The 14,269-nt window shown below is 44.3% G+C and overlaps 1 protein-coding gene across 4 annotated transcripts in view; it reads right to left on the bottom strand.

Annotated features, from left to right (window-relative positions):
* Positions 1-14,269, bottom strand: part of Clpb (ClpB family mitochondrial disaggregase) — a 158,536-nt gene that overhangs the window by 51,763 nt on the left and 92,504 nt on the right. For all 4 annotated transcript variants that reach the window (XM_063256559.1, XM_003463463.5, XM_005000740.4 and 1 more), the window contains one exon: positions 3,382-3,479. In XM_063256559.1, the coding sequence (XP_063112629.1) occupies positions 3,382-3,479 (98 nt within the window). The remainder of the gene's footprint in view (positions 1-3,381; positions 3,480-14,269) is intronic.

The following is a 14,269-nucleotide window of genomic DNA, read 5'->3' as shown; positions in this document are numbered from 1 at the left end:
ATAATTATAAATTCCTTTTGCTGCAATCCACCAGATCTTTTCCAGAAAAAATGTTATATGATGTAGGGGGTGACACAGCAATGAGACTGGCACTGGGGCTGAGGCTGGGGCAGGGGCCAGGTCTGAGCCTTTCCAGCCTGTCCACCAGCCCTGGCTCAGCCCTCCGCTGACCAGCGGGTGCTGGGCATATAGGGGCCATAATTAACTATACTCAACTGGCATTAAATGACATCATAGCTGATCTGTCTCCTAAATAAAAAGGTAAAATTAATAAAACAGGCCATCTTCCAAAATTCAGATGGCATTAGACATTCTAACAGCATAACGGATACTTATACAATTGTAAAACCTAAATGTGTGTATGACAAATGAATGACATGTCAGTTTCTAAAATTCCCTAGACCTTATCCTTATCCTCCTTAATGGAAGCCATTGCTAAAGTTATAATCATAAATACCCTGTTAATTGTATTATTTGATTCCTGCATACTTAATTGATTCTTTGCCTTTGTTTCCTTTAGACTTAAAGCTGTACACCTACCCAAGATAAAAACCAGATGTCTTGTGACTGTGGAGGAGACAGATACCTTCCACTGTGGGCCAGATCCCAAGACAAAGGTCTAAACTTGGCCCTCAAACCCCACAGGGAGATCTTCTTAATATGGCTTTTCAACAACAGAGATAAAAATCAAAAGGAAAAATAACAATCTGATCTTTTAGCAGTGACACTTGGAGCTCTGAGACAGGTAAATTGACACAAGGTGGAGCTACCTGAGCCCCTCCTGGACCATGCTTCAAATATAACAAAGAAGGACATTGGGCAAGACAGTGCCCAAACCCTGGTGTTCTTCTGGGGCCTTACCGCTATTGTAATCTCAAGAGCCTTTGGAAGAGCAACTGTCCTAGCCGCCAGAGAGTGGGTAAGCCATCCTCTAACTTCTTGCCCAAATAGGAGATCTCATCATCACTGACTGATCTACTCAGACTACTGCTGAGGACTAATGGGACTCAGGGTCCACAGCCCTCCATTAAGGTGTTCTTTTCAGAGCCCCAATTTCCACTGGAGGTCTCAGGTAAGACATTCTCTGCACTTGTGGACATAGACGCCATGTAGTGTTCTTCTTGAGTTTTCAAGCCGCTATATTAAGTCCTTAGTCTCTATAATGGGTGTTGACAGCCAACTTACGTAGCCTTTGCAGACAGGGCCTATTCCATGCAGGTTCCAGACTCCCTTCTTCTCTGGTAGATCCCATAGTTTGAGATACCTCCAATCCCACCCATGCTGCCCATGCCATGCCTATTTTAATTCGTCTCAGGTATCCTTCAATTTTTCCTTGGGGTAATCGATAATGCCATTACCCCAATCCACCTAGTGGTGCCAAACCCTTATACCATGCTCTCTTATATCCCTCCCTCCACCATTCAGTTTATAGTCACACATCTTAAAAATGCCTTTTTTATTCCTTTGTGTTTATGCAGAGTAACTCAGATACTCTGAGGTTTCAACAACTTACACCTGTTACCTCTATAGTAAAACCTCTCCTCAGGGACACACAGCACCCCTTCTTTTCCTACTCATCAATTTCTCAGAAACAACCCTGGTCAGGACTGGTAGATTTTACACACATGCACGGCCACAAATCTCTGAAATATCTTTTCACCTTTGTTTTTACTTTCTAGGATAGATAAAAGCCTTTCCCACAACCAGGGAGATTGCTGATATATTACTATAGTCCTGTTACAGGAAATCATCCCCAGGATACCACCAAGGTGCAGCGGCCCCTCCCTGGTCTTCTTGGCAACCCCAACCGTGGTCAAAGTTGTTGGACTACCATCCTGGTTCCACATGACTCAAGTGGTACCCTTCCAGCCCTAAATCTAATCATCCTATCACTCGCTCATCTCTGTCTCACCAAGGCCTCACAGCCACAACTCTCAGAATAATGTTTTGTTATCCAATTTGTTTCCTAATTCCTTATATTCTATTAATTAATTATCTTTTTACAATAGGACTCTTAACAGTCTTTCCTAAAGACTCCTATGTCATGCGTAAGATCATCTTCATGTTGTTATACATGACAACTGTCTTTCTACCCTCAGGTGTTTAGTCAAATGTGAGATCCCTGTGGACCTAGGCTCTTATCTCCCTTATAGTGACACAGCTATGGCCCTCCCCACCCCTCTTATTCTTTCCAGCTCAACTCCTGGACCAGAGAAAAGCCCTACCTACCTACATTTTTAACTTTTACCCTTTCAGATGAAAAAATAATCACCTCATAACTTCACTCCTTCTAACCCCATACTTATTTTTCAGAATTCTACCTCACTGTGGTCCTGATGAAACAGCATATTTAAATCAAAGACACCTTCCTTCTATCTCCCTTGGGCCCTTAAATATGATAGTGGCCTGCCTCCTTAGAGCACCTTCTCTCTCTGTTTTCCAGTCTAATGTGCAGGCATTCACCAATGATGAAGCTGTCCTGGCTGAAACACCTGGCACCAGCTTCTGCGTGGGCATCAACCATCATCCCATCAACCTTCCAAAACCCCAATACTGTGCCCCCTTTCAGTACAAAGTAGTAAGAGAGAGACTTTGCCCTTTTCAAAATACAATACAAAGGTTCTTGCCTTAGCAGAAATTACAGCAATGGGTCTAACGAGGTGGAAGGCCAAAGCGGAAATGCCTACCACTTCCTGCTTCTTCCCCAACTCTTGTTTGCACGTGAAGAAAATTCCAATCTGCTGCTTGTGTGTCAGCAATGTCTGCCCTAAGCACCACCCCAGTGGGAATTTATATGCATATCCCATGCCCACATTTCTGGCACAGAAAGCCAGGCCATGGGGATCATGGAGTCCTCTCCACGTCCTTGGATTAAAGGCTATTTTTACTTTATATTCTCTCTTTTATTGTGCCGAAAACTTTTTCACAGCCAATTTCATCTGGCTAGTCCCTTCTTCTGAAAAGAAGCTGGGAGGCATGGCCTTAAAACTGAACTGGAAGGTTAATTCTCAGAATCTAAAAGTGACCCAAGCTTCTCCCTATCCCTGCCATATCCCTGTCATAGATGCCATAAGGGGAGCTCCCCAATCTTGATCAAACTAGGGGCTACATTTTTTTAAAACAGGGTTTTGCTATGTAATTCAAGATGCCCTTGAACTCATTCTGTAGGCCAAGTTGACTTTGAAATTACAGGGATCCTCCTGCCTCAGCCTCCCAAATGCTGGGATTATAGTCCTGTGCCACCATGCCTGGCTTTGGATTTGTATTTAAACAGGAGATAATCACCCAAGGAGAAGTAGTGCCATTGGGTGTGGAGTCAGAGCTAATTTAATGAGTGAAAAACTAAATAATACCCACAGGCCTCTTTTCTCTGAGATTTACCTTGGCCTCTGAGGTCCTCAGAAGCTTCATCACCTCCCCTTCTCGGGCATAATCCAATGGTGTGTGTCCCATTTCATTCCTTTGCAGGGGGTTGGCTCCTGGTAGGCAGAGAAGAATGAACAGTCAGTTTTTGTGAGTGACCAGTGGGACCTCAGTCTTTGCTTATAGGTGGCTCGAGGCCCTGATTTCAGTGTGAGGAATGTTATGCAAATGTATGAGACTGTAGAATGGTGGGAAAAACAAGTTGTGCTATGTTGAAGGAAAGACCTTGGTCCTTTCTGGAAGGGGTCAGGGTACTTGGGTTCCTGCACGCTTATATGTGCAGCAACATACTTTCCACAGAGAGGTGCTACACATGCCAATATGTTATGCATACACACATCTAAACATGCCAAGAAAATATGTCCAACTAAGTATACATATTCATATATTCAGCACAAGTACATGTCAAAACACAAATTCATATATGCATACACTAAAATGTTCACATTTTCTAACCCATCTATAAACAGATAAATACTCATTCACAAGGCCATTTAAAAAGGTTCCTTAAAGAATATTCCAAATAGCAATGAAAAGGTCTTTCTTTCTTTCTCTGTCCTTTAATGCTTTCCTATCTCTGGGCATTTGCCACCAGCTGGGGTCAGCCGAGTTCCTAGGGACTCATGAGTGACCTGTTCTGCCATCTGAGCTGTTGGTGAGTTATGTGTATGTGGGTGGGTGTTTCCCAACCATTACTTCCTATGACTTGAGAACAGAGAATTCCAAGTATGACAAAAAGAGGAAAGCAGGGGGCCATGTATCTTCTGTCTAAGTGCTGGCAGCAGGTAAGCCACTATAAGCAAGCCCTGTGACACTGTCTGTCCTTTTGTGCTGCCAGAATCTCCTCAGCCCAGGGTTGAGCAGCTTACTCCCCTTCTCAAATGTTGTCCGTTCCACTCTACTCCACTCTATTCCATTGTGCTGTGAAGGAGTGGGGCAGAGGGTACAGAAGATCAGATCTGGTCTTGCCCTAAATGCATTCCCCTCAAGTGAGGATGGTAGAACCTATGAAAGCCAAGCTCTATACACAAGAAATGCTCAATGTATGTGTTAAATTCAATAGCAAGGTAATATCTGGCATTCCTGAAGCCACCTTTTTGCTAAGGAAGTATCCAGAGGTAAAGAAGGGTTAAGACCCAGTCTCTGCCATAAGGATAGAATCTGGCTGGGAACCTGTTTAGCACAAAGCCTGGCTCAGGGTGATGTCCTGACACTGTTTGTCGATGAACAGTGAAGACCAGTGTTTCTAAATCCCAGTGTGTGCAAACACATCATGACATAAAATGCTTCCTACTGCAAGTCTCTGCTACTTTTTTTTTGGATTGAAATAGGGTCTTGCTGGCCTTGAGCTCCTGTACTCAATTAATCCTCCTGACTCAGCCTTCTGAGTACGTGGTGCTATAGTTATGTAGCACTGAGCCTATAGATCTAGATATAAACTTTATATCTCTTGAGTAGATATCTAGGAGTGGTGATAACAATAACAGCACTGGTATTTCCTGAGTACTTACTATGTGCTAGGCCCCATGCTCTGCACTTGGTATACATTTTATCATTTTATCAAAACCAGCTTGGGGGGAGGAATTAAAATTCCAATCTATATACATGAAAACTGAGCTCAGGGAAGTGAAATGACTAGCTCAAGGCCACAAAACTAGCTTTATCTGCTTGAACCAGGAGTCAACCAGATTTTTCCAACTCTAATTGAGACTTTCTGACCATGACACACCCCTGCTGAACAATCCTTCAGTGGTCTTTTAGTGCTTATGGAAGGAAATGTAGCCCTCTCAGAAAGGAGGGTATTTTAGGATGGAAGTCTTCCTAATGAATGGGCAATGCTTCAGAGGCTCAGCTGTCACTTGTTTCTTTCAGATTTGCTTGTGCTTCCTGGACACTTTATGTAAACGGATTCTGTATGCAGGACGAAAGGGGACTGGTGAGACAATGACCACTGTTCTGTTTCATAGTTCTTGACAACTCTCTGGCAACTGAAACCTTGACCACTCTCTTCTGAGTTTTGTAAAACCACTTCTTGGGTCTCCCCCCAACTCTTATAACCAGTCCTTTATGCTTCTTTTGAAGGCTTTTTCTCTGGCCTTTAAGATTATTTCTGCCTAGAATTTAAGCACAGCGTAACTCCAGCTCTCCAACAGTAGTGATGACAAATGAGCAGAGGGTACACTGGACACTCAGGTGGGGAGAGAGGTCTACAAGCTTGTTTGCCTGGACTTGTTCTCTCCTCGCTGGGTACTGCAAGGGCAGAGTCAACAGTGCCAGGGCATCCTCTCCTCTCTACACAGCTTTAGCAGCATAGTCGAGGCAGAAGGGGCCAAAATAAAGTGACAGAAAGTCCTCTCTTTTCTCTGGCAGCCTTGAGGGAGCTGTTATGAGGCACAGGCTGGAGAGATGGGGGGATTAGGGTGAACACCTCTGGGAAGAGAGAAAGAAATGGGAGAGAGAGGAGAGAGGAAGAGAGACGAGAGAAGACAGTGGAAGGGAACAGAGAGTGAGATTAGCTGCTTCAAACAAGTGCTGTCAGTGATCTATATTTGCTTACAGAATGAAAAATGTGTGCCATAAACATTGGCCACTGAGTAATTTCTAGTAGGAGTTGTGTCACTTCTCATAAATGATGGGATGGGGACAGGTAGGACATCTCTGCACCTGGGCCAGCTAGCACAGGGGCTCCTCTTAAAGCAGTGTTGGACATGTCTCCAGCCCAGGAGGTGCTCAGGTCAGCCACTCTGGGGGGAAACTAGTGGGGCTGCCCAGGGTTCTAGAGCCTCAGGGCAGCATATCTGCCCCACTTTTGGAAGGCTAGGCCGGACACCATGGATAATGTCCATCTAATATTACTCCCCAGCTCCACACCCTCACTCTGACTTGACTAATTGCTGTAATAATTGATAGAACCTGACTTCCACCACTGATCGATTTCACCTCCACAACCAACAGCCACAAACCATTACACTCCAATAAATAACCACGTTGGACCTCACCCGGCTGCCCTCTCCAGGGGCATCGGGATGGCCCATGCCCTGGCCTGACCTCCCTTTGCCTCCCACCCAGGGCCCCTCCAGGCCAAGCAGCTGGTCTAGAGGGCCAGGCCTTGGGGAGTAAGTGAGAGAGTGAGAGAGCTTTACTGAGGTGGGAAGTGCTAATCGCAGGCCATCCGTCACCTCCCACTGGCTGTCTGGGGTTGGGGCAAACACCTGGAGCACCCCAGGCAGTGTGATGCCGGACCCCTCCCTTTTCTCCTGCTCCAGATTAGTGTGTCCCAGCTTATAATATTTGATAAATAGCGGACTGGCTTCTTGGCAGCAGTGCTGCGGCTGTGCCTGCCCGCTACAGCTGTGGAAGGTCACTCATTGGGGAAATATGTTTCTGTCAGTGGTATTGAAAAAAGTTTAGTGGAGTGACAGGCCTCAATTTTTCAAATTTTATTAACTCCATCCTCTTAACCATTTGTCTTGAATTCCTTCAGATTCTGGGGGATCTGTCAATAGGGGTTGGGCCAGGAAAGTAGGGTGGGGGTAGTGCTGGTCATGGGTTTGGTGCTAGTTGGTGCCATGGGGTCTCACTGTCCAGGGTAGGCTGAGAGAGTAGAATTTGTGTTGAGAGAGAAGACCCGGCCCTTTGGTGCTCTGAGAGCCCACTATTCTCCTGGTATAGTGCCCTCCTTCAACCTGACACAGTCACAATGCTCCAAGTAGAAAAAAAGACATTCATGCGAGCTCTTCTATTTCCCTAAGAAGATACATGTCTCTAATGCATCTGAAACAGGTGGTTACCCTGGCTTTTCCAAATGTCTCCATACCCACCCCAAGTTTGCAGCCCTCCAAGGGGTTTCTCAATTTAAGGCATATACCTTTTTTGTATGACTCACATCCTTGTATGAGTTCCAAAACCTCTCTTAGCAACACTGCTTCTACTCTGATCTTCTTACAGAAACTCGTTCATCTTCTAAGACTGTTTGGCTTTTCCTCTAGAAAGCATTCCGTGTTGCCTTCCCACCATAGGTGGTAGACTAGCTCTTATGCTCTCATGGGCCCTTCTATTCCCAGCTTACTACAAGGATCTTTATGCATTAAAGTTTGTACCACTGAAGACTAAACGCCCTTAGGTGTCAGAAACAATGTTTGGTACATTGTCACCTCCTTGCTATCCAGCACAAGATCCAGCATGGGCAGTCAATATCATCTGTCAGAAAAATGAACTGTACTGTATTCTCTTCACATGCTATCTTCTTAGGCCACAAAGAACATGATTATTTGTATTGTCTCAGAAGGGTGATTCTGATAGTAAGTGCATGACCACATCCTTTGTTCCTACAAACCAAAGCCCCTAATCTGTCTCTGTCTTTCTTTTCACTCTTTCCCACCTTTCAATTTAAGTTCTTAGAGTCTTTGCTAGTCCCCGATGCCTCTCTGCTGGATGGTCAGGTCAGGCCCAACTCCCTCTGTGCTTGGCAGGTAGAAAGTAGGGAAAAAGGGAGTTGCAGAGAGAGGTTCACTTTCTCTTCCTAAATAGGGTGCTGAAATTGGGGTGAAGGTGGGATTCAGATCTTCCGTGCTGGTAGGAAAAACTAGATAAGGTGAGAAGAAGCCTGTCATTTCCTCTGTGCACCCTTAGTGATACCCTGTCCTAATCTTTGCTTATTTCTGTGAATATTAAAGAAGAGAATGTGTATAAGAATGCTTTAAAAAAATAGTGTATGTGCTTTCAAGTGTGTCGGGCCATTATCAGTAATACTGACATGCTATTCCACTATTCTGTAAAACCATACTGCCCTTCTAGTGATCCATTCTACCACCCTCAGAGCTTCTGTGATTTACTTTCTCTATGAAAGAGCACTTACTGGGGAGTGAGGGACCCTGCCCACCGGCTGTAAGACCCTGTTTTACTTTTCTAGTGGTAATAATTACTCTGTTTACCTCTAGAGGTACTGAGGGAACTACGATAAAGTTTGAAAATGATTGAAAAAGAGATTGCACAGGGGTATAACGTTCTCTGTAAGAGCTTTCACATGTACTTTTCCTTTTCACTTTTATTCTTAGTTCCTTTACTATCTTCATTTTGACTTGCATTATTTTGGCAGTCTGTTTTCCTTGGGATATTAGAGAATTCTTTCTCACCAGAATTGATCAGAATTGATATTGTAGATTGAGCTATTCTTTTGGGAGCTCATTAAGGAAGCATTCATGAGAAGAGGGCCACATCAGAGAAGCTGTACACCTTGGTTGTCTCCACGGTCATCTTCATTCTTGTCATCTGGGCCACTCTTCATGCCTTGGCCCTGGGCCTTGTCTCCCTAATTCCTGAGTCCCAGTCATTCTTCAAGACCCAGTAACCATGCTGTCTCTTACGGGTTTCTTCTGTCCTCCTAGCTTACTTCCTTTCCTGACTATGGTGTTGGTCCTGGCCTGAGAGCCCTTGGCTGGTATTTAGAGCTGGTATGAGTAGCTCTTTAGGTCAGAGACTGATTTTCTTCTGCTTTCCTAAGGGGTGAATTCGAGAGAAGAGACTTGTTTAGAGTATCAAAGGAAGCACAGAAGTGGGAACAGAGCCTCTAGTCTCCTCTATTTCATCCTGAGCCTTTCCATACACCATAGCACTGAGCATTGCTCAACACATGTGCACATGCAGATATGCCTTCCCAGAATCAGGAATGTTTCACTGGGCACTTATTACTTCCATATCCTCTGATGACTATATTTATGGATTTAACAATTCTTAACAATTTTGTGGAAGAAACAAAAGAGGTATTATGTTTTCCATTTTACAGATGTCTTAACTATGTCTGTGTCAGAAGAATAAGGGGAAAGGAGACAAACTAACATTTACTGGGTTAAAGGATTTGTAGTAGAATTATTCATCAGTCAAAGACTCAGGAAACAGGCTCCGAGAGCTGAAATAATTTGCCTACGGTCATACAGCAGATAAACAGTAAAGCTGGGATTTAATGCAGGGATTTATTACACTATTCTTTCTGTATATGTCTGGAATTTTACATAATGAAAAGCTGTGTGTGTGTGTGTGTGTGTGTGTGCGCGCGCGCGCACGGGTGTGTTTTAAAGAAGATATGTCTGCTCTTATACCGTGAAGAGATATTAAATGCCTGATGCCTGGAAAGAGAGAAAAATCACTTCTCCCCTCTCTTACAAAGTGCTCAGGTGCTCCACAGCCAAGCCAGGAGGTTCTTGAGGTAGCTTTTTTTTTTTTTAAATTTAAAATAGATAAGCTTTATAGAAAAGGCACCAAATAGGGCCTCTTCCCTCCCCCTCAGTGTGTCCCATCTGTGGATAGGTGAGTGGTGACACACCTTAACTGATCTCCAGAAGGTCATCCAGAATCCTAACTCCTGAGGGACAGGTACAGATGAGACTCCTTTTGGGAGGCAGTTGTCTGAAGTTCAACAAAAGAGAACTATTGCCTGATGGCTGCATTTGTTCATTCCATTAAAAGTCCTGGGGTGCGGCACACAGTGGAAACAGTGGTCCCAGACTGGCTGAAAGCAGTCAGGACAGAAACAGTGACAATATTGTGGATTGTGGTGCCACGGGGCTGAAGAAATGGGCATGATGACCTCCCTTTCCCTGACATAAGGAAGCTATACATTGTATCACTAGGGAGACAGAAAACTACAGTGTGAGCTGTGAAGAGCAGAAGATACACACCAAAAGATATACAAAACAAAGCAAAATTGGAGAAGGAGAGAAGCCTGGGAAAGAGAAAGTTTGACCAAGGCTACAGAGACTAAGAGCAGGAACTCAGGCCTTTTAGTCAGGGCTCTTTCTACCTGCCTGAACCATCTCAGGCTCCCCTCGGTCCCTAGCTTTTACTTCCCCAGCGCTGACTGGAAAGACTGGACATGCTGCTGTTCTTTCTGCTCACTATTCAGATCCTACATTCTTCAAGACTAGCCTCATTGCTCTTAGCCTAAAGCTTTTCCACACCATTCTAGCTTATGGGTCACTTCCTGCTTTCAGTGCCAGAGCACTCAACTGATCACAAACTTTTCATACAGATTGTCTTCTCTCAAGAATTAGACGTAGTACTAGACGATGCTTTGTGTAGGCCTAGAAAGGGAACCAGGGTGATCACTAGGTATCAGGATGGTTCATGGAAACCATGGCAGACTCACCTCTCTTCTTTAGCATGAAGATATTTTGTTAGGGCAAAGGTAGACTTCATCAGACATTTAATGGATGTTTAAGGACAACTTCGTGGCCACAATGAAGAAATGTGGGCTGGATGCCGCAGCATATAGAAGGCCTATGATAGATGAACTAAACAGACTCAAGGGCAGTGGGGCCATTGATGCATCACAGGTGACCTGGAAGGAAGTTTCCAGTGGCAGCAAACAGGCTTGTTGCTGTCCAGCAAGTTTATTGCTGAGGTGAAATTCCAGAGATGCTACTCATCAAATCTGCAGATTCAGATGTAATTAGGGTAGAAAGGGCACCAAAATACACCTGATAGAAGAGTGCACGAAGATCTAAAACTAATGAGATAAAAGTTAGTGGACATAAATGGAAGTCATAAGTTTTGGAAGAGAGAAAATGGAGACTGTTCTGAGAAATATAATCAAGATAGTAAAGGGTAAGAAACCACGTCAGAAAAACAGGCTTAAGGAACTGGTAGTTTAGGCTAGCGAAAAAATAGTTTGGGAGAACATGTTCGCCACTTTCAGATTTTTTTTTTTTTTTTTTTTTTGTCTTTTTCCTTTTCATCAGTACCAGGAATCGAACTCACGACCGCCTGCTTGCAAGGCAGGTGCTTATGCCGCTGAGCTAAATCCCCAGCCCCGCCACTTTCAGATTTTAAGGGCCATCATGTAGAATTGTGGTTAGATTCATTTTACATGAACCCAAGTTAAAAATATGACTCTTGGAAGCAGACGGTGGCTGGCTAAACATCAAAACATCCAAAGATACAGTATACACATCCTCAGGAACAATGAGTCCTCCAGAAGTGTTCAAGCACCAAACAGGTGCTCACTTAGTACATTTACTACATTCAGGAGCTCTCTATTTTTATTTGGTACCAAGGATTGAACTCACGACCTTGCACTTGCCAGGCAAGCATTCATGCCGCTGGGCTAAATACTCAGCCTCAGGAGCTCTCTGTATGTCCAGGCTGGCCTTGAACTTGCAATTCTCCTGCCTTAGCCTCCTGATGTTGGGATTACAGGTGTGTGTCACCAAACTTGGCTCAAAGACACCTCTATGTGTTTGGCACCATGTTAGGTGCCAGAGGTGAGTAAGAAGACACTTTCTGCTCCTGAGGAGCTCCTTCCTGATCCTGCTGGGGAGACACACATTTATTTCAATAGTTATCATGTGTCTCTGTAAAAGGAAGGCTGGGTTCCATTCTGATTAAGCCAAAAATTTCCTGCAGATATTCACACATATAGTTGACTACTAAAGAATAAAGGTAGTTAATTAAGGCCAAGCTGCACTTGCTTAAACCAACTGTTAGTAGCTATGGGAAGAGACGTGTACAACGAAATCAAATTTTGTGAATTTTTGCGCATGACATTTTGGTCTTGAAGCCTGAGTGCTGGTCTTTGGCTGGGACTTGTTTATGTACCTACAGACTGTCTTACAAGTGGCTGTGGTGTCAGGGTGAAGTGATTTAGCCAGCAGGGCTACCCAGCTCTCCATTTCTTACCCACCCTATGGGGACTGCTTCAGTGTGGACATAAACATGCGCCTGCCGTTACCTTATTGCACTCGTCACATGGGGAGGCTAGAAGGCTTGATTCAGGGATATGATTGGATTTTAAATCCCAGTCTCACAGGATTTTAATTACTGGTCTGGGGCAGCAGGGATAGGCGCTGGCTGCCTTTGGATGGAGGAGGTCGATACACCAGTCCACAACATATTGAGCCACAATGCCTGCAGACTCTATTGCTCTATTTAATCATCTTTTGCAAAATTTACAGTGGAACAGGAGGGATCAATACGGAATTTATCACATTCTCTTGTAAATATGAGCCTGGAAAGAGTTCCAGGCAGTTTGTTACTGAGTGGGAGGGAACATGTCTGTGTACAGCTGGGCATTAGGAGATGAGACAAAATCTATACTTGGCATAAGCTACAGATGCTCAGCCAGGTCCTCTTAAGCCTGAAGGCAAGTTCAATGGGAAGAACACTTACTTTGTTTGTTCAACCAACCAACCAACCAACCAACCAGCCAACCAATCAACCAATCAACCAATCAACCAATTAATCAACCAACATTCCAGTGTACCTACTTTATCTCAGACCCTGCAGAGGCTTCTGGGATACAGACCTGAATTCTGTTCACAAATACAACACAATGATTCTGCCATCTCATGCAAGTTATGGTGACCTTGTTTACACATATGGAAAATATAGACAATAACCTACCTTACAGAGATATCTGAGTACGAGAAAGAGATAAAAGTCTTAGTCCAGAGCTTAGTACACTTTTGTTTTTCTATAATCACTATTACGAAGCATGTCTTCCTATAGTGTCACTTATGACTATAAGGAGAGGTGAGATGCTGAGCAGGAGCAGACAGAAGAGAGACTGGATGGCCTTCCTTAGAGACCTGGCCAGGAGGCAGGGTCAGTGGAGCAGGGGGAAGAGGGTATAGAAGGAGGAGATGCATGCAGAGGTGCTCTTTGAAGCTTTGATTAGAATCCTTAAAAACTTTAAAGTTTATAAATCTCTAATTCCCTAAAATTGATGTGAGGGAACAGGTTAAGAAGTGATTTCATGTGGGCAAACCAGGGAAACTTACACAGAAGACACATAAAGGAGCTGGCTCTTGAGGGTTAGCAGGAGTTCAACAGGTAACACAAGAAAAGGGGATTCTGGCAGAGAAAAGTGAATGAGAACATGTAGGGTGGGTTGGGTGGTAAGAATGACTGCTAGAAGCAGCTCAATGGGCTCACAGCAGATAGTTTCTGTTTCTGAGGCTGACCTGGTTGCAGGCATTCTCCTATGGGTCTGCCAGGCTCTGATCCCAGTTCTTAAGTAAACCACTATTCCTCCCCTTCTTGTCTTGGATATTGGGTGGCAGAAGATTCATGGTGGACCACACAGTGATTACATGCTGCCTTAGAAGCCTGAGCCTACCTTATAGGTAATAGGAATTGGTGAAGGTTTAAAAGCAGGGGAGTGACAGAGCTTTTCAGGATTGAAGTTGGTTTGATGGGTATCTGGGAGGCGGAGAGATCAACAAGAAAACTGGATAACAGTCCAGGTGAACTAGGGTAGTGGGACAGAGGAGAGGATGAACTTCAGAGGAAATTCTCATGGCTTGGTGGAAAGTAAGGAAAGTCTTCAGACTTTCTTACAATACTTTCTTGTTTGAGGCTGGTAGATGATGATATGATGCCATTCACCAAATGGTGAATACAGAAAGAAGTGTGTGGGGGATTTGGACAGACTGAGTATGGGACATTTACAGAACCCTAAACAGCAGCAGAGCTGCTGGAGACATGAAAACGCCTAGTTTGTTCTAAGGAAAATATGCAGGCCAGTGCGGTTAGGAAAGAGGTGGTATAAAAGCCATAGGAATGAATGCCCAAACATACTTCATATACAGACTCAGGCAAGGAAAAGGGCAAAAGCACAATCTCCTGCCAAAGTTTCTAGTCAGTGCAAACTCAGCGTGAGAATTTTCCAGATAAGAATACCACTCTGAATAGCATGTGACACAAGCTTTGAGAGTGAGGAGGCACAGCTAATTTTTACTTCGGGCAAGTTTCCTGGAAGTTGTGAACTTAAAGGAGACCTGCCCCATTCCTCCTCCCTTCAGTTGAGGAGAGACTACCCACAAAGGTAGCAGCATGCTCCCAGGAAGCAGCT

Source organism: Cavia porcellus, unplaced genomic scaffold, assembly GCF_034190915.1.
Source record: "Cavia porcellus strain 051 isolate PalLab524CR breed Dunkin Hartley unplaced genomic scaffold, mCavPor4.1 scaffold_9, whole genome shotgun sequence".
In the NCBI taxonomy this organism is placed as follows: Eukaryota; Metazoa; Chordata; class Mammalia; order Rodentia; family Caviidae; genus Cavia; species Cavia porcellus.
Note: the sequence above shows the minus strand (reverse complement) of the source record. Positions and strands in the feature narration are given on the sequence as shown.